Raw genomic sequence first — 25,057 nt, forward strand, 5'->3', positions numbered from 1 at the left:
TACATAGAGCGCGTACTTCACCCGATTTACATTCGGAACATTTTCACGTGTTTCGGGCTTTATCGTATGTTTAACATGGGATTTTTGAACCGTCCGAAGATGTTGGAAATGTTTGTCTCATTGTTTATTTTTTTAATAAAACTGTTACTGCTTTCATTGTCTACCACTTTTTTTTCCAACCTTGCCTGAAAAAACAGTAATGAGTTTGTACACTGTTCAGACAATTGTGCTCTGTTGAAATTTAACCAAACACAAGTTTACCTGCATAAACAGAAAGCATGATATGTCACCATGCGCGGTTCCAGAAGGGGTGGGGGGGGGGACCGGGGGTCCGGACCCCCTCTGGAAAATCTTTAAAAAAGGAAAGAAGACAAGAAGGAAAGAAAATGTTTTTCGAAAAAGGCAACATTAGGACTGCATGTAAAGTATATGCGGCTGCTGCTACATACGACCCCGACATAATTCATATTATTTATCTCAAAGAAACTAAGAATTTTACCTTCAAGAAAGCTTGATTTTATCATTTTTCAAAATTTCCAGGGGTGGGGGGTGGGGGGGGGGGCAGGGGATCGGACCCCCTCTGAGAAAATTGGCTGTGTCCGTGCATGGTCACTATACCTGTCCAGTACTGAGAGATTTTTAGTGAAAGCCAATCTGAGAAATTTCTCAAGCTGAGAATCAAAGTTGAGATTTTTCTCAGACTTGAGCTGAGATTTTGACTTGAGAACGTTAGTGAAAGCGGGGCCAGTACTGGACATTATGGTTAACGCTTCTTTCCTGCACAAATGACAATTTCGCAACTTCTGTCCGGTTTCTACAAATTTCTGGCCGCGATAAACCATTTGACTTGTATCCTTTATGTATTGGGTGTATACTGTTACGCACTACGCCAGTGTTTGACGCTGTAGGTTATGTGAGACCTCCATCGTGAACAATTTGAGAAACCAGTCATGACCCACATTCGATATTGTGCAAAAGTATGTTGAATTGATCAGATTACTGGAAAACAAAATGGATATATTCTTTAATTCGCTTATCATTTTCTTGTTTCATAATTCATTGGATTTAATAGAAGGTAAAATATATTGCTGGAAGTAATATATGTGATTTTTAATGTCTCTACACGTTAGTTTTACGATATTACAACTGTAATAGTATCCGGATTAGACATAAGAGTAGACAAAGTTCTAGTTAAATTTTAAAAACCGTTTCTAAATGCTAGGTTTCTGTATTTTGTAGACCAAAAGATTTGGTTACAAAACACATCAAGAAATTTATGAACACAATTTTCAGTCTCTAAATTTTAGGGTTTAGAATTAGAGATAATTCAATTGGCTTTAAAAAAAAAAAGAGTTGATTTGTGGTATTTATTTTGTGTTAGCCTTGCTTGTGCGGCGTTTTTAGGGATGACATATTTTATGACTGTAATATTTTATAGTTTCCAATTCGTAAAGTAAAGCAGTTGTTTGTTGTCTTTGATAACTTTTGTTAATACAAATAACTAATAAGTTTTAACTATAGGGCTCTACCTTAAGTACAGCACTATTCTCGATATCGACATTATGGATAAAATCCTGTTTTCCGGTATAAACCGCTAATAAACGCCCGTTCCCGTTTTCACGGTGAGGGGGGTATCGGCCATTACGCTACATGGCAGTAGTGTTTAGATTATCCTTTTTTAAAGTTTTAAACAAAGAAAATGAATAAAAAAAGTATTGCAGATTATCATTAAACATTGTTGTAATTAAGATATAGCAAAAATATCCTCAAAGTTTACTTTATTTTTGAAATTTTATCTTTTATTCTACACTGCCGCTTCCGTGGCTCGATACCGAAGGTGTGAAATTATTTGCATTTTTCAAGATAAACAGATTATTTTTGCAAAAAAAATGTTGCCGAAGTCGTAGATTAGTATTTCCATTGTGAGAAAGTAAGATCTTTCATAAATTCTTATCTTCTGGCAAAAATAATCGCTCATATTGTACACGGTCTTTATATCGGTTAATCTCACCGACCCCCCTGACCCTATGTACGGAAATACCGGAAAACGGGATTTATCAATAATGTCGATATGGTCAATTGCCCAGGACAGGTAGAAGAGGAGTGTGGGCAGGCAAAAAAAAAATCATACCCAGTTGCCCACCGGGCAAGTAAAGTATATGAAAGATCCCTAGAAATACTCAGAAAATCGTGTACTACTGTTTTTTTATTGCTATACCACATCACATTACATCTGGGCAACCAAAATTGGGTTCGGGCAAGTAAAAATAAAGCTTAAGTTGTCCTATGGGCAAGTGCTAAACAAAGTTAGAAGTCGAGCCCAGAATGAACTGTGACATCAAATTTGTGTGTTTGTTTGTAACTTACTATATGACATATATCATAACAAATCAGTTAAATCAAACCATCTAAGAATAATAACGCTGTCTTAAATGTCCTAATAGTTTGACTACATTATGATCTGACATTTTATAATTATCATCCCTCTATATGATGGGATGGACAGCAACTAGCAAAAAAGTTTCCATGCTGCCCAAAACTTATTACTTGGAGTAGTTTTGTTTTGGGAATGGAGCCTTTTTAATGCTTATGTTAATAATGGACATATCCTGGCTGAGTAAAGAGAATACAATAACAATGATTGCGAATTTACTTCAGTCTGCCAGTGAAATGAATTTTCCACATAGCAATGAGCAACAGAGCAAGTGAGTTATAATTGTATATAATTCCTCAAGCTTGCTGAACCGTAGAAGGTTATTAAAGAGGTCTTGAAATGTCACTGACTGAGCCGGCTTCATTGATTTAAATATTGAAACTGGTTTTAAATTAACAGAAACATTGTTAAACACACTGTAACTTAGTCAACTTTGATATATACTTTTAAGAATTGTACAGGTTATGTCTTGTTGAGAAACATTTGATTCAGCACTCAGCTTATTTAGCAGACTATTAATTCATAGGTTAAGAGAATTTTTACAAATGCAGTAGTTGTACCCCTACCAAATGAACCTTCTTCAACTCCTCTAAACTTGCAAAAAGATCTATTGATTGTAGAGAAGGAGTAGGTACTACTAAGTTATGTCAGCTCAGAACAGAGCTAGAACCCCAGGCTGTAATCTTGTTTTTAGATGTTGCTGCAGATAAATTCAAATATATTTCTAAATTTTTACAGCTGCTTATGACAGAACAGTTTGTCCAGCCAAGGTTCGGTCTAGTCGACATTATGTTGCAACAAACAACAAAACATGCTACTTGTTTGTTGATATCGAGAAGTACTGGGACGAGGCTCGGACGTACTGTTGGAAAATGGGTGGTGAATTGTTGTATGTACAGGACCAGCAGACAATGGATTTTATTAAATTGGTGTTGAATTCTCGAGAACTGAGATGGTCAAACAATGGTGTTTGGAATGGTGCAAGTGATCTCAGGGGCAAGGGATGGGAGTGGACAACTGGTAGGTATCATTTTAAATTTTATATTTTAGAATTCTTTTCTAGTATTTGTGCAAAATAGGTACATACCTTGAATTTGTTCTGCTTATGTCTAGATACATACATTTCACATACAAATATAATAGCATTCCGTACTGTATATTTGATAATATTCATGTTGTAGGGCTTTTTTCAATACTTTTTTATTGTGATCATACTCATAGCAGCATACAAATTCAAAAGCTTGTGTGTAATAAAACACATTATCTCTACAAAGAGTTACATTAAGGGCCAGTTGGGGGGATTTCCCCCTGCTATAGATATAGAAAGCCCCCAACTACTTTTCCTGAAGCAAATGAAATTCTAAATCGGAAAAACACTGGACCCTCCCCCAATTCTTTGCAACTTTTACCTTAATCTTCTTCAATAATTAATGAAATCCATGTCGCTAGTTTGTTGTCTATCAAACTGTGAAATAAAGTTGTGGCGAAATTTAGCCAACCAGTCCACAGTAAACCATTTTTTAATGAAAATAGCAGTTAGCTTTTCTGATGTTTGTTGAATCTAATTTCAAAGGACACAAAAAAAGTAAAGTAAATTGATGAACCTCAGAAAAAAAGCTGCAGTAAGCATGAACTCAGATTGCATCTATAGAGGTGGTCAATATTTATATTAAGATTTTGCTGTTAATATTATATTAACACAACACTTAATTGTTCATTTTCAAGGAAAGTCTTTGACATACACTAACTGGTCACCGGGAGAACCTAGCAAAATGTTGGGATTTATATCGATTGAGAACTGTGCTTGTATGAGACGTAGTGACAGTTGGAGGTGGCATGACTACCATTGCCATTTAAATGGTTATGAATACAAGTTCATATGTCAGTTTCGTAAGTAAATTTACTTTATATATGAAAATTCAAACAACCAACGCTTTATGATTTTCTTACATCCCTGTATGTTCACAAAGTACATAAAAAATGGGTTGCCATGTCAAATAAAATGGGTATAACCATTGTGCCTTATCCACTTCTGTAACCTTACAAATTATACAAACAGTGCCACATTGCTTAGCTGTTTGGGGTACACTGCTAGTAGACTAGCCACTAGACTGATAATAAATATATTTCTACATTTTTCCCTTTTTTTGACGAATTCAATTTCATAGAGACAAAAGCCAGTCTATTTTAGAGATTTTCACAGAGGAATGATGTTGAAATTATCATGATATTGGACGTAGGATATAGACTGGCTCAGTTCACTACATTTAATCATAAAAATGTAAAAAAAAGATATATCATAGTCTAGGAGCTAGTCTACACTGCTAGCAGTTAAGTTTCAATTCAAGCTTACAACTTGTATCCCAACTAATGTACAATACTGGGCTGGCAATGTCCACTCAAGTTGCCCACTCTTTGTCTTAAGCTGTTCTTACCCAATGATCACCAGACACAGTGTTTATGTAGTATGGGCAGAATATTTCAGTCAGGTTTAACAACTAGCAGGATTGTCACAAAACTGGAGTTAGGGCTCTTGAATATCAAAATGTTTTTAAATTGACAGTTTCCGCTCTCTGATTTGAGTAGTTCTTATCCAGTGTTCACCAAACTTGGTCATAAAGTATTTATGGTTATAATACCTCAGCCAGGTTTGATAACAATCTGGATCCTCAAAATCTGTCTGCAGTTATGGCCATTGAATTACTCAAAATTGCAAAAATTGACAGTGTCAGCTGTCTAACTTGAACTGTTTTTGTCTAATGTTCACCAAACCAGGTCACATTGTTTATGGGCACAATATCTCGGCCATGTTCAATAACCAGCTAGTTTTTTTAGAGGTTTTGGAGTAAGGGCCCTTTAACTACTGAAATTTGCGAAAATGACTTGTCTGCTCTCTAACTTGAGTAGTGCTCATTATTCTTGGTTTCAGTGTTTATGGGCAAAATATCTCAGATAGGTTTGATAACACTCTCAGACAATCTTGAGTTACATGTATGGCCTTTTAAATTACCTAAAACTGCAAAAGTTGAGTGTCCACTGAATGACTTAAGCAGTATTACTGTTCCAGTGTTCAAATGCTTATGAGCATAATTATTACCTTGGCCAAGTTCTATTGGGTAGACCTTGGTGCTCTGAAGTTATGCTCTTGAATAAGTAGAAATTTAAAAAATTGACAACTAGCAGACCTGCTCATAAAGTAAAGTATTTATTTTAATGTTCAGCCAAAAGTAACTTGCTTTGAGGGGCATATAATATTGTTCCAGTTTGCCACTTTTGTTTTGCAAATTAATGATAATGAATAACATATTACATATTGAACAAGATTCTCTGTTATAGATAATTTGATAGATTTGTTATGATGTGGATTTAGACAAGAGCATGAATCATTTTCAATAAAAACCACTTAAGATAATGCACTCGATTAATTGTGTAAATATTTCTTGTGAAGATAATTGCACTTATATGCCATGGTAAAGTGGGTCTTTGACATAGGAAATCTTTACAATTAACTGAAGCGGCATACACTTAGTTTACAGGAAATGTTCATTTTGTCTGCTGTCATATGATTTTCAATAATTGTTTAATTGTTGTATAACATTGCTAATTGTCTGCTTATGCCTCAGGAAGTTGATTCAGTCCAGTATGTTGTTTTCTCTTGCACAAACAGACTTCAGTAGTAGACCTTTTATAACTTAGACAGATTTTGCTATTGCTAGCTGTTCCCATTGTCAGGTTGAAAGCTTTCGAGAACTTTATTTGAATTACTCTCAGGTTTTCTTTCTGGGAATGACAAGTTATAATGTTAATGTGAGAAAGCTTTTGCCAACCTGGTTTTAGATTAGACAGCCAAATAGTAGTTTCTTGTGGTTAAGAATATTATACAAAGTATTAAAGGTCATATTCAATATTTTGTTTGGTGTGCTTTCAGTACATTCTTAACTGACCAGTGTTTTTAGCTTGTCTGATTTTAGAAAAAAATCTGTGAGGTATTGTTGTCACTTGATTGTCAGCCTTGGTTAAAATTTTTGTTTAGGTCCACCTTTTCTCAAAAACTTTTACAGTTATAGCTTTGAAACTTTGCATACTTGTTTATCATCATTTGGTGAGTAAGTAGACCAAGAATTATAACTCTAACCTGCATATTGTCAGAATTACGGTCCTTTTTGTATTTAGAAAATCTTTTCTTGGTTGTTTTTTGTTTAAGTTCACTTTTCTTGAATACTTACTATATAGCTTTGAGTAGGGAGGCCAATAGCTATAACTCTTTTATTACATATTGTCCAGCTCTTGCAGACGAGCAATGGCACCCGCAGGCGGTGCTCTTGTTGACCTATACCATTACCACTTGGCTCTTGTTTGCCAATTTGTCATTGAGATTTATGAAATATTTTGTAAAAAAGCTGAAATTGTGTTGGGTATGAACCTGAAAGAAAGCTGTAATGGTGTTAGGTATGGACCTGAAAGAAACTGCAATGGTGTTAGGTATGAACTTGAAAGAAAACTGTAATGGTGTTAGGTATGAACTTGAAAGAAAGCTGTAATGGTGTTAGGTATGAACTTGAAAGAAAGCTGTAATGGTGTTAGGTATGAACCTGAAAGAAAGCTGTAATGGTGTTAGGTATGAACCTGAAAGAAAACTGTAATGGTGTTAGGTATGAACTTGAAAGAAAACTGTAATGGTGTTAGGTATGAACCTGAAAGAAAGCTGTAATGGTGTTAGGTATGAACCTGACAGAAAGCTGTAATGGTGTTAGGTATGAACTTGAAAGAAAGCTGTAATGGTGTTAGGTATGAACTTGAACAACTACTGTAATAGTGTAAGGTATGAAAATGAGAGAAAGCTATAATGATGCTAGGCTTGAACCTGAAAGATGCTTGTAGTGGTGTTAGGTATGAACCTGAAAAAGCTTGAATGGTAATGGGTATAGATCTGAAATAATGCTATAATGTTGTTAGGTATGAACTCGAGAGAAAACTATGTTGTTAGGTATGAACTCGAGAGAAAACTATGTTGTTAGGTTTGAATTTCAATAAAACCTTTAATGGTGTTCAGTATGCACCTGAAAGACAGCAACTGCTGTTATAATGATAATAAAGCTGTAACTTTGATAGGTATGAACTTGAAATAATGGGCTAACTGACTTGACAGTGGTATCTACTTTGTTTCATTTAAATTATGCATGTCTGCTGCAAATGACAGTAAACATTGATGAATTAGAGAGTAAAGTTGAAGACTAGTACTTACAAGGAGGCAGAAGTTTCTTTTTCTTGCAATACATGTTTTCATTTTGAAAAAAAGTCCTGAAAAGTCATATTGTCATACTAAGACAGTTTAGTTAATATTAAACACAGTTAAAAGTGGGATATGCAAACAGAATATGAGAGAAATAAACGTAAGTTAATAACAAAGACAAGGAGTGCATTAAATTTCTGTTCTTTATCTCATTCCTTGCCAAATTCTTATAAAAGGAAATACTGAAGAAAAAAAAACTAATGCAATCTTCAAAAACTTTAGACTTGCATTGACGTAAGAGAAAACTAAAAATAATGCATCTATGGCATCTTTCAAGAATGTTTAATACTGTAAGACATCAATAGGTGAGATCCAGGCACAAAAAGCTTTTCCTGTTATTTAATGAATAAAAAATATGTACATTAAAGTCTAGCCATCTGTGAGCCAAAAAAAAAAAATAGATACTAGAGGAGGGTTGGTTGAATGCACTTGAAGCTGTAAACTTTGTTTGACCTTACATAACTTTATCTGGCAATCCCAGATATTGTAAAATGCATGATAACATGCCTTAGCCTTTCAGCAGCCAGGTTCATTAAGGAGAATCCTAGTTCAGGAAATGTTTGCATTTCAGAAAATATCAGTGCACACTGATTGATTAAAAAGGAAGGACTTTCGACTGTTTCTAAAGAAATAAGTTGCTGTTATTGAATTAAATAAGATTAGAAATTACATTCAGGTTGAAATACAACACCGTTCGAGATGCTCAGAGCAGCTCTGTTTAAATTTGACTATGTAAAATTATTTGTAAAATATTGGTAAAATAATTTGATTGTGTACTTCAAAGAAAGTGAGGTAAAGTACTCACTAGGGTGACACAGTCCTATGAAATCAATAGTTTATAAGTTTATTGACAGGATATTATACCTTGATTAGTTCAGTCACCCACATCTTTACTTGCCAGGATATTAAATTGTTAAGGGATTGGCAAGGTAGTGGGATCTTTTAACCTTTCTGAACTTCTGAACTTTTGTGGGGGAGCTGTCATAATATGATAATTGGATGTCAACAAAAGGGTCAGAATAAAGAGGCCTGGAAAGGGTTCCTTTTTCATGATTACATTGTTTCTTTCTTTTTTGTCACTGTTGTTAGGATAAATTACCAGGACTTGTGTTTAAGATTCTTATCAAGTTTCTAAAGATTACCTACAACTGTCAAAATAATTATATCCTAGGTCAAAGGTGATGGTTACCACATGTAGGATGGGCAGATTTTAAACAGTTTCTAGCATTTTAATCCTTGTTTACAGCCTTGTTCACTGTGGGGTCTCCTAAAATTTCTTGATGTTAAATATTTGGTCCATTGAAGACAAAACCACAGTTCTGACATTATTCTTACATGTTGTACTAATAATTTTCTTTTTTCTATTTTCAAGGACGTGCTTCAGATGTATAAAATAGCTAATAGTTCCTCATCGCTACCCAAAAAGATATAATACATGAAACACTTCATAACTGTGGTCCCAATATTTCATGAATTATGCCCACTTTTAGTTAGGATATCAGGTTACACCATTTGTTAACTGTGATATTCCTTTTTTGCAGCATTATCATAACTGTTCCCACACTTCTTACTTTATTTAATATAACTATACACCATACATCTGTATTCAGTTGGTGTTGTGATACTTAGATTATGAAAGCTTAAAGCTATTATGATGGGGCATCAATATCTAGAAGATGTTACAAAGGCAGGGTACATTTAAGTGTAGCAGTATTTTTTTTAAGAATAAGATCAGGCTGTGTAGTGATCATTATTATCAGTCCAGTCTAAAGGCTCATCTACACTATTCAAGAAAATCTTGTAGATCACTAGATAATTTATATCTTGTACAAGCAATTAGTGCTTTGCAATATTTCTTGAACTTGGAAGACACATTAATTTTAAATGAAGGGAAATCATGACAGGTAAATAAAAAAGATGGCCGAAATGATATTACAAAGTGTTATAAAGATCATATATTTGTATATTTCAAAACTGAATAATTGGTGAAAACATTGATTTAGAAAAACTCTAGTTGGAGTGATACATATCCAGTTGAAGAACAAAGCAATTTAAAAGATAATATTTCAGGAAATATGATAAAACAGTCATATTTTGTTAATATGTAACCTTGTGATGTTACTCTTCCACTGGGGTACTAGATATAATTTTATTATTGAATTATATAAACTTGGCTTTTGAACATGTCATTCAATTAAAACATCATTTTTTCTGCTGTCCACACAGCCATGTTTATTGTTAAATTATCAAAGTCAAACATTCAGTGATGGTTTTATTAGATCTCAATACACATTTAATGAAAAAATGTATAACAAAATACCATACTGGACAGGTGCTCCTCATAAAAAATTCTTTATCAGAGCATTTGACAGCACTACCATCCAAGAAAAATAGGATGAGTTCTAAACACTACATGATCTTGTAGCCGAAAATTATCTGGAAACTGCCACTCAAAAAGACACTAATGGGGGACACAATGTACTGTCTACACTATACAAGTTGCTGTGATTTATATTTTGTGCAAGTTTTCTTGAATAGTGTAGATGAGCCTTAAGCTCACAGTGACATTGCAAGAGTCCTCAACATGATTAAAAATTTTCAGGGGGTTATAATACTTTCCTGTTACACCAGTACATGTTACAGTTAAAAGCTTTGAAAAATACTTTTTTCAGGATTTCAAATAAAAAAACACTGCTAAAAAATCTTTTAACCAGACATACAAGGAAGATTGAAGCTTGTTTACATACCACGAATATTTGTCACAAATACCTTTTAATACATGAAACCTATGTGAGACCTCCAGTATTATGCGTGGGATTTATTGTTTGCTGAAAAAAAAAGAGAAATTGGCATCTGGGTTGTAAAATTTCCAGTAGTGGGAGCCAGGCCAGAGAAAACTAAAAGATCAATTATTTTCGTGAAGGTTTCATTACCTCACTGATAGTTCCAGCATCTGATTCATATACTAGAAATTTTGATTGCGCAATATTCTTTGGCTGTAAATAATGTTTGATAAATAATTAATTCCTCTATTAGGCTGATTTTATGGCACCTCAGTGAAAATATATAATTCAATTATGTATGAGATTCTGGTCAGGACAAGAAATACATATCATATTTTCATATAATTTTGAACAAGAATAAGCCAGGACGTATTATGTTATCGCCTTGGTGTCCGTCTGTCTGTCTGTGTGTTGGTTAGCAGTGCAGGCACTATGATTAAACTCAAATACAGGAAAAGGATTTTTTTTTAATGCAAGTTAAATGCATAATCAAAGAAGCTGATTCTAGCAGAACTATTTTTTTTCGAGTAGTTATTTCTGTAATTGTCCCACAGTGTAAACATAATTGTCAGGATGGGAAATAATTACCTTCCTCAGATAATTAATTACCTGTATACAGAATTAGGCCTGACCATCAGCTCTCCAAGATCCTCCATCTCTGTTCATGTGAAGAAGTTGGTAGTCACTTGTGGAAAACAGGTCAGTACTGGTATAGAATCCAGAAACATCAGTTAGATTAACTGCTTGCAAAGGCATTGAACCATGCATACAGAATTAAACAGAACAGAACAGAACAGCTGTGTCATTCAAGTTGTTAATCAGCATCTGATAGCCCTAGTTGTATGATGTTTACCATCAGTATACAGTTTGTGGGCTTGTATTAGTTAGTCTTTGATTGTATATTCTTGCTAAATATTGCTCTCATCTGCCAGGTTTGGCAGCATAGCAGTGATAACTTGTTGACCTGGTCTGAATTCTTGGCAATTTCATGTGTATTATAGCTGACCACAGCAAAATTGCTTCCTGATGTTTGTAACAGTTATTGTTTTGTTTGTACATAGTATTAATGTCACATGGTAATAGTAAGGATTAACGTATTTTGGTATAGTAGTGCTAAGGAGACAATGTAGTAGGTAGAAAATATTAACCAGAAACATATCAAGTAGTTCCTTGTTATTCAAGCTTCTCAGATGTTTCTGAAAAGGTTCAACTGAATATTAGTTGCTCTGTCATTGGAGTCCCCAAATATCAGGGAGAGTAAAATGTGTGAAATTTTTGCTTTAATTTACATAAAACAATTTGTAGTGGTAGAGGCATTGTGGATGAGGAGGGAGGGGATTGATTATCAGCTTCACTTAATTATCTTTCACAGAAAATAAGTCATAGTTCATAGTTCTGACTGTCTGATAATATTGTATTTGTAACCATAAATTTGGTATTCCAGTTTTTAGAGGTCAGTTTTATTAAGAGTTTGGTATCAGAATTTTTTAGTCACAGCAAATGAATTAGTCATTGTGTTTCTGTGACGTTTTGGGTCAAACATAGTATTACAGTCACAGATATTTGATATAGCCAGGACAGGATCGTAATAATAATAGATTTGCGTAGGTTTTATGAATGCTTTGAACGATTTTTCCATTTAGTAGACATCCCAAGATAGCTGATTGGTCGCCTCAATTTGCTTAATTGATATGATAACATAGAAGTGAGTTCTTGGACTGTATGAGTAATGATATTGTATCGATTGATTTCTTCAGATTGCCTCATTTATATTCTCTATTTTCAGAGTTTTTTGCAAGGATTTTGTAGTTTGCTGCCAGAATTGTGTCTGGTGTTTCTCTGACTAAAGTTTACATGTTTGTGACTGACTTATTTAAGCATTTCTTTTGAAATGTTCATCACTTTCTAAAAAGAAAATGCGAGAGATTAAAAAGCTTTAAGAAAGGTGTTGTATATCCTAGTTGTTGACAAATTTCCAAGCAGCAAGTTTTTGCTATTTCGTGATTAATTCTCCCGTTGCAAAAACCTGTGAAACTGATGGTTTCCAGTCTGCAGATATCTCTGTATTACAGTATAGGTATTTTGTATTAGTCAGCGAGCATTAAAGACCTGTTAGTGTATTGATTTTCTCTCTAGTCATTGATGATACTGGCAGTGGTTCCAGGGGAGTGACTCATCTGTATTGTCATTTCAAAATGACCAACTGGCAAAAAATTAGTGAATCAGCTAAAAAATGGCAGAAAATGATTGAATTTTGATTTTAGTATATGTTATAGTTTTATGTCTCACTTAATAATCCTAAATTGTTTTTATTTAAAAGAGAGTCAGAAATTAATAATTTCTGTATATCATTGTTAATAAAATTCTAGACAATTTTCAAGTCATGGTCAGTTTCTTGTAACAAATTACTGTCTCTGTTTAGTTTTATTTGTTGTTTCATAAAAATCCATGTTGAAAACAATCAAAGTAGTTATTAACTGTGGTATGTATATCTCCTAATTAGCAATGAAAAAAGGGGAAAAAAAGCTCTTCAGTGATTTCTTCATGTTTCTTTGTCATTCCCTACCCTTTTGTGAGTTGTTCTTGTCTGTTCGTTATTCCCTTAAAATTACCTACCCTGTAGTGATTTCTTCATGTTTTTAGCTCACCTGTCACATAGTGACAATGTGAGCTTTTGTGATCACCCTTCGTCCATCGTGTGTCCGTGCGTCCGTCCGTCAACAATTTCTTGTCTGCACGATAGTGGTTTCATTTATGATTTTATTTTAACCAAACTTGCACACAACTTGTATCACCATAAGATCTCGGTTCCTTTCTTGAACTGGCCAGATCCCATTATGGGTTCCAGAGTTATGGCCCCTGAAAGGGCCAAAATCAGCTATTTTGACCTTGTCTGCACAATAGCAGCTTTATTTATAATTTGATTTTTACCAAACTGGCACACAACTTGTATCACCATAAGATCTTGGTTCCTTTCTTGAACTGGCCAGATCCTGTTATGGGTTCAAGAGTTATGGCCCCTGAAAGGGCCAAAATTAGCTATTTTGACCTTGTCTGCACAATAGCAGCTTCATTTATGATTTGATTTTAACCAAACTGGCACACAACTTGTATCACTATAAGATCTTGGTTCCTTTCTTGAACTGGCTAGATTCCATTATTGGTTCCAGAGTTATGGCCCCTGAAAGGGCCAGAATTAGCTATTTTGACCTTGTCTGCACAATAGCAGCTTCATTATGTCTCCCCCAGGAGACATATTGTTTTTGCCCTGTCCGTCCGTCCGTCCTTCCGTCCGTCCGTACGTCACACTTCATTTCCGAGCAATAACTGGAGAACCATTTGACCTAGAACCTTCAAACTTCATAGGGTTGTAGGGCTGCTGGAGTAGACGACCCCTATTGTTTTTGGGGTCACTCCGTCAAAGGTCAAGGTCACAGGGGCCTGAACATTGAAAACCATTTCCGATCAATAACTAGAGAACCACTTGACCCAGAATGTTGAAACTTCATAGGATGATTGATCATGAAGAGTAGATGACCCCTATTGATTTTGGGGTCACTCCGTCAAAGGTCAAGGTCACAGGGGCCTGAACATTGAAAACTATTTCCGACCAATAACTAGAGAACCACTTGACGCAGAATGTTGAAACTTCATAGGATGATTGGTCATGAAGAGTAGATGACCCCTATTGCTTTTGGGGTCACTCCGTCAAAGGTCAAGGTCACAGGGGCCTGAACATTGAAAACCATTTCCGATCAATAACTAGAGAACCACTTGACTCAGAATGTTGAAACTTCATAGGTTATTGGTCATGAAGAGTAGATGACCCCTATTGATTTTGGGGTCACTCCGTCAAAGGTCAAGGTCACAGGGGCCTGAACATTGAAAACCATTTCCAATCAATAACTAGAGAACCACTTGACCCAGAATGTTGAAACTTCATAGGATGATTGTACATGCAAAGTAGATGACCCCTATCGATTTTGGGGTCACTCCATTAAAGGTCAAGGTCACAGGGGCCTTAACATTGAAAACCATTTCCGGTCAATAACTTGAGAACCACTTGACCCAGAATGTTGAAACTTAAAAGGATTATTGGTCATGAAGAGTAGATGACCCCTAACGATTATGGGGTCACTCCGTCAAAGGTCAAGGTCACAGGGGCCTGAACATTGAAAACCATTTCCGATCAATAACTAGAGAACCACTTGACCCAGAATGTTGAAACTTCATAGGATGATTGGTCATGCAGAGTAGATGACCCCTAACGATTTTAGGGTCACTCTGTTAAAGGTCAAGGCCACAGGGGCCTGAACATGGAAAACCATTTCCAATCAATAACTTGAGAACCTCTCGACCCAGAATGTTGAAATAGGATGATTGGTCATGAAAAGTAGATGACCCCTAACGATTATGGGGTCACTCCGTCAAAGGTCAAGGTCACAGGGGCCTGAACATTGATAACCAGTTCTGATCAATAACTTGAGAACCACTTGACCCAGAATGTTGAAACTTCATAGGATGATTGAACATGCAGAGTAGATTACCCCTATTGATTTTGGGGTCAGTCTGTTAAAGGTCAAGGTCACAGTGGCCTGTTCATGTAAAATCATTTTTTGGAAATAACTTGAGAACTACTTGACCTACAATGTTGAAACTTAATAGGATGATTGGACATGCAGAGTAGATGACCCCTATTTATTTTGAGGTCACTTGATCAAAGGTCAAGGTCACAGGAGCCTGAACAGTGACTGGAGAACCACTAGGCCAAGAGTGTTGGAATTTAGCGGGATGACTGGACATGCCAAGTAGATGATCCCTATTGCAGCCAACCATCAGTGTCTCTTTGATTTTTGCTGCTGACCCCTATTAACTTCTTGCCTATAGGACTTTGCATTGGGGGAGACATGCGCTTTTTTACAAAAGCATTTTCTAGTTTATGATTTGAATTTAATCAAACTTGCACACAACTTGTGTTGCCATAAGATCTCAGTTCTTTTATTGAACCAGCCAGATCCCTTAATGGGTTCCAGAGTTATGGCCCCTGAAAGGGCCAAAATTAGCTATTTTGACCTTATCTGCACAATAGCAACTTCATTTATGATTTGATTTTAACCAAACTTGCACACAACTTGTATCACCACAAGATCTTGGTTCTTTTCTTGAACTGGCCAGATTCCATCATGAGTTCCAGAGTTATGGCCCCTTGAAGGTCCAAAATTGGCTATTTTGGCTTTTGCAGCCATATAGAGACTTCATTTATGGTTTTATTTGATACAAATTTCCAAAATATCTTCAACAACAATAAATCTTGGATTCCATGACAAATCAGATCCAATCGTAGGTTCCAGAGTTATTTTATATCTGATTACCTCCCCTGATTGTAGTCAAAATGGATTTATATCAGTAAGTACTTGTAGGACTTATTTGAAATTTCTTTAATATCATAGTCAATCAGGGTAGATAACTATGGACTGATTTATGTCAAATTACCTCCCTTTATTTCAAATTAAAATTGGTATATCTCCATAACTAATGAAGATACTGATCTGAAATTTCATTTATGTCAACAGATTTATTTGGCAGATCCTTCTTTTGTTCACTTACAATAATTTTCTTTTTAATTACTTCCCTTTTACGTTAATATAAATAGCTTATTTTTAGTAACTTTTTTATTATTGGCTGTAGGGAAAAACCGAGACCACTTTTCTGTGGTACAACATGGATGGTACTTCCAAGTTTTAGGTGTATTTTGACATATCTGTACCTTGTAAGATTTTTTTTTTCTTTTTGGTTAAATTTCTTTCCTTTGTTGTTCCTGTCCTTTGGACTTAGATATTTTTTCTGAGGACCTTCTTGTCCTCAAGTGCAATGATAACAGGTGAGCGATATAGGGCCATCATGGCCCTCTTGTTTCCTTGTTCCTTTAGAAGTATTCACCCTTTAATGATTTCTTGTTGTGTCTGTTGTTCTCTTAGAATTACCTTCCCTTTAGTAATTTTAACTTGTTACTTCATTGTTCCCATAGAAATACCTTCCATTTAGTGATTTCTTGTTCCCTTAGAATCATGTGACCTTTAGTGATTTTAACTTGTTACTTCATTGTTCCCATAGAAATACCTTCCATTTAGTGATTTCTTCATGTGTATGTTGTTCTCTTAGAATTACCTTCCCTTTAGTAATTTTAACTTGTTACTTCATTGTTCCCATAGAAATACCTTCCATTTAGTGATTTCTTGTTCCTTTAGAATCATGTGACCTTTAGTGATTTCTTTTTGTTTCAGTATTGTTCCCTTGTGTTTTTTTTTTAAATTACCTGAAATGAGTGACATTTCAAGTCTCCCAGTTGTAAAACTTCAGAACTTCACTAGTACCTGTATTGTGTTTTCCCTCATTCCCATGTTAGTACTTACTAAAAAATTTGTTGAATGAGTTATTTTTTCAGAAAGACTTTACTGAGTATCTTACAGAATTTTTGTTTCATATTTCAGCTATGGTAGAAAAGAAAACTTACACTGGTGAACATGTTAACACTGGAGCACCTCTTGAAGTTGAAAGAGATGACAGAGGTATATATATTGAATGTCCAAGCTTCCCTACAAACAAAGTACTTGAGCTTAACTTCTGACTTCATGCCAAACTTAACAGTTTTCCTGATTCTATGTCAGAACTTGCTTATTCTCTGATACAAACATGCAAATTGTCCACATGAATCACCCCAGCCTCGAAAAACTGGAACATTTTCCACATTAGTCAGTTTTTAAGAAACTGACCGATTTTCCGGTCTTGAGAAACTGGCAAATTTTCCATGTAAGTCAGTTCTAAAGAAACTGGCAAATTTCCTATGTAAGTCAGTTCTGAAGAAACTGGCAAATTTCCCATATAAGTCAGTTCTGGAAAAACTGGCAAATTTCCCATGTAAGTCAGTTCTAAAGAAACTGGCAAATTTCCCATGTAAGTCAGTTCTGAAGAAACTTGGCAAATTTCCCATGTAAGTCAGTTCTGGAAAAACTGGCAAATTTCCCATGTAAGTCAGTTCTGGAGAAACTGGAAATTTTCCATGTAAGCCAGTTCTAAAGAAACGGGCAAATTTCCCATGTAAGTCAGTTCTAAAAAAACAGGCAAATTTTCCATACATGTAAGTCTGTTCTGGAAAACCTGGCAAATTTCCCATGTAAGTCAGTTCTGGAAAAACGGGCAAATTTCCCATGTAAGTCAGTTCTGGAGGAACTGGAAGTTTTCCATGTAAGTCAGTTCTGAAGAAACTTGCAAATTCTCTGGATAACAATTTACTTCAGGAATTGTGTTTTCCGTGAAATCATCTTTCAGACCTCTCACCTTGCTTTGGGATCACCTTGACAGTCTGGATATACTTGCAGTCCTGGTGTAAGAACTACATTGTGTTCTGCTATTACTGTTATGATAATGTAATTTTGAAAAATATGATCAAAATTTTTATTCATTAAGGGATTTCATCTAGCATTTTTTTGTTCTTTTTCCATTCTTTTAACCATCTCAGACTCTTTTTTAAGTGTGATGTCATGATATTTAAACTGTATACCGAAGTTTATTATTTGGTTGTTTATTCCAGTGGCCATGATTGGTTTGGTAGTTGCAGGGATAGCATTGCTGATCATTATATGTGCTATTGTTTATGCCCTATACAGAAAACAGTAAGTATAAACAAGTAATGGCAGTAAGCTACTGTGAAATAATTATTAAATTATTATTCTTGGTTTACTAATGAGTAGTTTTCATCAGTTGGCATTTATAATTAAATCCTCACAAATTAACAGGGAGTTTAAAAACTGGTATTTTAGAGTAAACATGAGCATTTACATAATGTAAACAGTACATATTCTTTTTTTCTGAACAGAAAATGTTTATTTTCTCAGTCACTGCATGGTATAATTCAAACAGGATTACGAAAACATAATGTGTTATTGTCCTGCATTTAACAAACGTCTGTTCAACATAATTGACAGCTATTGTTGCTTCAACCTGTTAAGTTACTTCTGCCTTCCTGTTTTGTATTTTAAGTTAATGATTGTCTTGTACAAAACTGAGATATTGACAGTTGGCGGCTAGAGATTACCTGCCTATCTCCTTGTCTTGTAAAAATTGATAAATTGACAGTTGGTGGCTACTGGCTAGGGCTTACTTCCCCATCACCTGAAAGCAATCCAGCTGACTTACAGAAGGTAGATTGTTTTAGCAAGGTACCTGCGTCTGCCTGAAATGATGCTTGAAGGACACCTGGGGTCTTCTTCTGTAAAAGCTAGAAAGTGGCCATATGACCTGCCTTGTGTCAGAGAGACTTAAACAAAACAAAAGTAGAGAGTTTAATCCTATATAAGTTTCATAGTTGCTTAACTCATTTATTAACACTTTGATTGTATAGATTTTTTTTTAATGTTCAAGAAGTTTTTAATAATCCCTTGCAGGGAAACTTAACATTGTTTTACTTTTCAAAAACATGTCAGTAAAACACTACAGTTTTTATAACACAACATGATACGCCTTAGGAAACGAGCACTTGTGTTTACATAGAAGTTTCAAGTTGTACTGAATTTTTTTCGCATACTTCAAGCCTACGCCAAACATTGTTACTTGCAGTTTTGTTTATATTTTAAATTCCAGTCAGTCTACACTAAATTCTTGTATTAGAACAGCAGTGTAATAAGCATACTAGTGTCTGTGGTTGTTAAACTGTGCTGAGAGACCAGTCTCAAAAATGCAGCCTTGTCATTGGTCAGTTTCCAAATACACAGAACCAATCATAGGCTCTAGTTCTGTGACTGGTTCCCAAACTAACCTTGGGCATAGAACTTGGTTTCCTGTGAAACTCGAGATTCAATTAAATAAGCGAAAAGCTTTCTTCACATTCAAAAAATAATTTGATACGAACTATGTGAATGTCTAGCACAAGTCGGATGTTTATATACAATGAAACCTTTATGTCTGATGCTTGAAGATTATATGCTGTTATAATAAACTTTATCATATAAACAGTTTATCATCTAAATTACTGCCAGATTAGACAAAATTGCACAAGTATCCTGGAAAAAAGTACAAAAAAGAAGCTGAAAATGATTGTAATTGGTTGATTGTTTATGCTAAATTCCCCACCAGGAATGTTATCACTAAGTGCCTACTTCAAATCTGTTTATTTGCATGCACATGTCATTTTATTTGGCAGTATGATATCGTATTTCATAACATGCATGAGGAAACTAAAGAACTTTATGAGAAAATAACATTACTGTGGTTGATAAGGCAAAAAGATGGGAACATTATTTTATAATTTGAACTTTTATATTAAAGAAATGAGCTTCTAGCTGTCTAGAAATATTCAAGTGTAAGCATTTGTTTTCGCGGGTTTTAAGTTCAGGTCATACAACAACTTTCAAGCTTCAATTTCACACACAGGCAGTCACCTGGATAGAATCATTCCCCTACCACAAGCGGCAGCCATCTGAATGGGTTCCTCACACTACAACCTGAGCCAGGCTAGAACCCACAGGGTTCAGGTACAAGTGTCTACAACCTTAACCTCTCAGCCACAGGGGCCTCTCAAGTATCAGTTCATTTAACTTCTCAGGATTAAACTGATACACGGAAACTTTCTGTAATGCTTTTAAGTTTTGATTGAAAACTCTTAGAAATATGCCTTTAAGGTTGGTGTAAAATGAGTTAATCTTAAGGTATTGACAGCACTCCCAAAATATTTTTATGTATGAAGTCATTTGTCCAGCGCTACAGTCTTATAAATTTATGTTTCAAAACATTTCTACTCATTTTCAGTCTCCTGAATTTATGTTCAGCGTCATTTGTCTTCTGCTTCAGTCTCCTGAATTTATGTTCAACGTCATTTGTCTTCTGCTTCAGTCTCCTGAATTTATGTCCAACGTCATTTGTCTTCTGCTTCAGTCTCCTGAATTTATGTTTCAATTCATTTGTCCTCCACTTCTGTCACCTGAATTTGTCCGAAGTCATTTGTCCTCTTCTTCTGTCTCCTGAATTTATGTTGGAAGCTATTTTTCATCTCCTGTCTCCTGGATTTATGTCTTAAGTCATTTGCCACAACTTCAGTCTTCTGAATTTATGTCTTAAGTCATTTGACCTCTGCTTCAGTCTTCTGAAGTCATTTGACCTCTGCTTCAGTCTCCTGAATTTATATCTGAAGTCATTTGACCTCTGCTTCTGTGACCTGAATTTATGTCTGAAGTCATTTGACCTCTGCTTTAGTCTCCTGAATTTATGTCTGAAGTCATTTTGTCCTTTGCTTCTGTGACTTGAGTGGAAGTTGTAAGTTACCTGCTGCTAGTAAGAAGTAAAACAAACCTGAACATATTTTACAAGTTGTTTTGCTCCTTATTCGTCACTCGCATGGTTTGATACTGGTGTAGGAAATTTTTTTATATATAAGCCTCTAAAGATTCAAAAGTCGGAGAACATGGAAATTTTAATGAAATGAAAATGTTCAACAAACAGGTTAAAATAAGAAATTTCATTACTCTTGTAAAAACTATGTTTAACAAGGCCTCATATAATTCACTGTTTTATATGTGGATGTCCTATGTACTGTAAATCACTTTATATTAGCGTGATCTTTATTTCGCGAATTCCAGCACCCTGAATTATTTCGCGGATTTATGAATTCGCGACGGAAGGGTCAGAAATTTAAATTGGCGAAGGTTCGTTTTTTATATTAGCAAAATTTCAATTCCGGAAGTCCTGATTATATCAATGCAAATTGTTCAGTACTGTACCAAATTTATGCATGCCAAAGACTCGTTAAACACATGGTCCTTAACGGTTATTTCGTATTAGCAATCGGTTACTTTATTCACACAGACTGAAATAAGTGAGCCTTTAAATCCTTTATTCAATTTACTGGCGATTATTCTTATTACACTTAATAGCTGATAAAATGTTCAAAGTTTTTTACAGCCATTTCATAAATAATCAACGTACACATTTATAGTACAATGGTGTGATAAATTGTCCGCTAATCTTTATTGTTGTCTAAACAAAATGTGTAAAAAATCAAATTTGTTGAGAAGATAAGGGATGATACTGATCTTCCCCTAGGGCAAGACGCGCGCTGCTTGTTTGACACATACGAAAATTAAAACACCGCGAATAGTACCAGATTTACAGTATACATATAGAAACATCTCTTGTTTATTCTGCTTACTGTTTGACTACTGGTGTTTTGCTTCCAAAAAACAGGCATTTTATCTTTTGTAGAATCTTTCTTGCTATTTCAACTTTTATAGAATCTTTCTTGCTCTTTCCTTATTTTATGGTAATGATTTTGTGTCTTATTCTCCCACAGTAATGTTTTATTCAAATGGTTGAAAGACATTAGCATTAGAAATTTGACATACGCATTCACAAATCTTCACTTGAGGGACATTCAGATCTCCTTTAATATGCATTTATTGATATGAAACTCCTTTGCTTACAAGAATTGCCTGTCTGGCAGTAATAATGCTGCCAAAAAAATTGTCAAATGCAGCTAAGAGTACATTCTGTTATTTATGCAGCTCCAACTGTGTTGAATATTACTCTACTCAAGTTATTTTTCCTGTCATGCCTGGCTTTAAACAGCCATCAGTAACAAAAGAATTTTTTTATAACCATGCTTCCAGTGTAAGTTTGTCGTTACAGTATCAGCTGCATGAACAGATGATCAGATACACTGAAATACATACAAGGCAGAAGTAGCTCAGTTACTCACTTTACATTGCTCAGTGCCCCATTTTTGAATTAACTGTAGAATAAAAAAAAAATGTTCTAAGAATTTTAAAATCAAGAGTTATCTTTTTATGCCCCCGAAGGGAGGCATATAGATTTTGAACCGGCTGTCGGTCTGTCAGTCTTGTCGGTCTGTCAGTCTGTCGGTCTGTCAGTCTGTCCGCAATTTTCGTGTCCGGTCCATATCTTTGTCATCGATGGATGGATTTTCAAATAACTTGGCGTGAATGTGTACCACAGTAAGACGACGTGTCGCGCGCAAGACCCAGGTCCGTAGCTCAAAGGTCAAGGTCACACTGAGACATTAAAGGATAGTGCAATGATGGGTTTGTCCGTTCCATATCTTTGTCATCGATGGATGGATTTTTAAATAACTTGGCATGAATGTGTACCAAAGTAAGACGACGTGTCGCGCGCAAGACCCAGTCGTAGCTCGTAAGGCTCAAAGGTGCAAGGGTTCCACTACATTGGGTCCATATTTAATGGAGGATTTAATATGCATCCACTTGCTGCAAGGCGTGTAAAAGCGGTACATTAAAAGATAGTGCATTGATGGGCGTGTCCGGTCCATATCTTTGTCATCGATGGATGGATTTTCAAATAACTTGGCAGGAATGTGTACAACAGTAAGACGACGTGTCGCACGCAAGACCCAGGTCCGTAGCTCAAAAGTCAAGGTCACACTTAGACGTTAAAGGTCATTTTTCATGATAGTGCATTGATGGGTGTGTCCGGTCCATATCTTTGTCATTCATGCATGGATTTTAAAATAACTACGCATGAATGTGTGACACAGTAAGACGACGTGTCGTTCGCAAGACCCAGTTCCATAGGTCAAAGGTCCTAAACTCTAACATCGGCCATAACTATATATTCATTCAAAGTGCCATCGGGGGCATGTGTCATCCTATGGAGACAGCTCTTGTTTGATCTCTTTCAAGTCATTATTAAATGGATTCTATCAAATCAGATGTATTAATATTTGAAAGAGATTTTTTTGAGGGGTCACTTATTTACAGAATTATGGTTTCCTGTTAGTAGTATATATATCGTTATGGTAAGATCATATTGTATGGAGGTACTTTCTAAGTATATGGTTGTTGGATCGTCTGAACTCATTTGAAATTTCTGTAATTTGTTACCTTATTTTCAGTGAAAGTCAGAAGAGAGAACATGTGAAGAGAACACAGCGACTGGCAGCAAGATTCCAGAATACAGGCTATGCAACTATCATGCAGGATATATCACATGACCGGTCACACGACAACAGTAATGATACCAGTGTCAACCAGTCAGCTGCTCGCCCAGTCAGCAACATATATCTCGATCCAGTAGAGATTAACAGAGTGTATGATGTGGTGAACAAAGACACAAGTTTGGAGAGGCGTAATTTTGCTGATTCTAATCATTCTGAAGGTCGTAATGAGTCTGATATATCAGAAACTGCTCGCTTGGTTTATTCAGGAGGGGCTTCTTCAGCTGGAAATCTTGCTGAGGCAGGATTGATGTCAAACACACCAAGTGAGGCAGCAGGGGCAACATCTGCCTGCTGTTCTAACTCAGCTGGGAGAAGGATTGAAGAAAATGAATACATTGAAATGAGTGGGGGAAATAGCATGGGAAACATTGATAGTCTAGGTAAGGAGGTTAACCCAGCTAGATGTGCTGGAGGTAGTGTAGATAATTTGAAAAATTGTAAAGGTGGTGCAACTGGCAGTGTTCATGACTTGAAATCTTCCAATATGTATGTTACACCTGTCCACTATGACAGCAAACTGAACAATAGTGTACCAGTCGAGAAGTCAAAGAGTCCAGAAATTCACATCTACAGCAACCGACTTGATGAAATTGACAATAATAGTTCTCTTGGCCTACGCCCCTTACCACCTGTACCGAATACAGACAGTACCATTCCTGTTGAGAAACGTGTGTCATGAAGTTTTATGCTGTTACAGTAATTGTTATCAATTAGGGCCAGTTTTTTGTCCTGTAATGTAATTTTACAGTGAAGGTTTTTCATTTTGAATTATGACAGAAAGTATATCTACATACATGGAGTTGACACTAGTTCAGAGGACTTGTAAGAACTCGCCTGGAAATGTCACCTTGAGCTGAAAAATACTAATATTTAGCAATGAGGTCAAAAGGAACCATGTCAGGCTAATTTTCAGACTGTCCAACTAACTGGTTTTTGAAAATCGACTAAGTTTAGAAATGGCCTAAGACCAAAACATGGATATATAGTTAGCATTTCAGGAAACATCACAAAATAAAAAATTTCAGTATGCAGAAAAGGGTGGTGTATGTTTCCTTTTGATTGGTTGTTAGGCTTCTTCACTGACAATATGACTAAAGTACATCTCCTATTACGCTACGCATAGGATCTGAGAATGACCTATTCATTGCCTCGTTCTGACGACCCTTTCGCTAGCCAATCAGAGCCTAACTTACAACATCTTGCAAATCTACATGTAGCCTTGACTTCTGATATTTAAAATTCTTATGTCATAATGTATCAGATAGCCGGTTAGCTCAGTCGGTAGGCCACTTGCTTTATAAGCGAGGGGTTCCGGGTTCGAGCCCTGGAATGACTGCACATTTTTCTTACTCTTTCACATTCGAACAAGTCGTCTGATTGGTTAAAATAAAAATAGCAATACTGGAAATCCAAAATATACAGAAGACGAATGTGAATGGGTCGTTCTCAGATCTTTGTTTAGAAGATCAAGTACTTAAGTCAGATTGCTTCACTGACACTCTCAGTTTAAATGTCTTCAAAAACTT

General features: G+C 35.6%; 1 protein-coding gene across 1 annotated transcript; it reads left to right on the forward strand.

Annotated features, from left to right (window-relative positions):
* The first annotated feature begins 918 nt into the window (after window positions 1-918).
* LOC123563589 (uncharacterized) lies at window positions 919-25,057 on the forward strand. The gene is made up of 6 exons (XM_053533486.1): window positions 919-1,075; window positions 3,173-3,454; window positions 4,160-4,324; window positions 17,002-17,079; window positions 18,102-18,183; window positions 23,427-25,057. Exons 1-6 carry the CDS (start codon window positions 1,012-1,014, stop codon window positions 24,208-24,210), a joined length of 1,455 nt encoding a protein of 484 aa, XP_053389461.1. The 5' UTR covers window positions 919-1,011; the 3' UTR covers window positions 24,211-25,057.

Source organism: Mercenaria mercenaria, chromosome 2 (genome assembly GCF_021730395.1).
Source record: "Mercenaria mercenaria strain notata chromosome 2, MADL_Memer_1, whole genome shotgun sequence".
In the NCBI taxonomy this organism is placed as follows: Eukaryota; Metazoa; Mollusca; class Bivalvia; order Venerida; family Veneridae; genus Mercenaria; species Mercenaria mercenaria.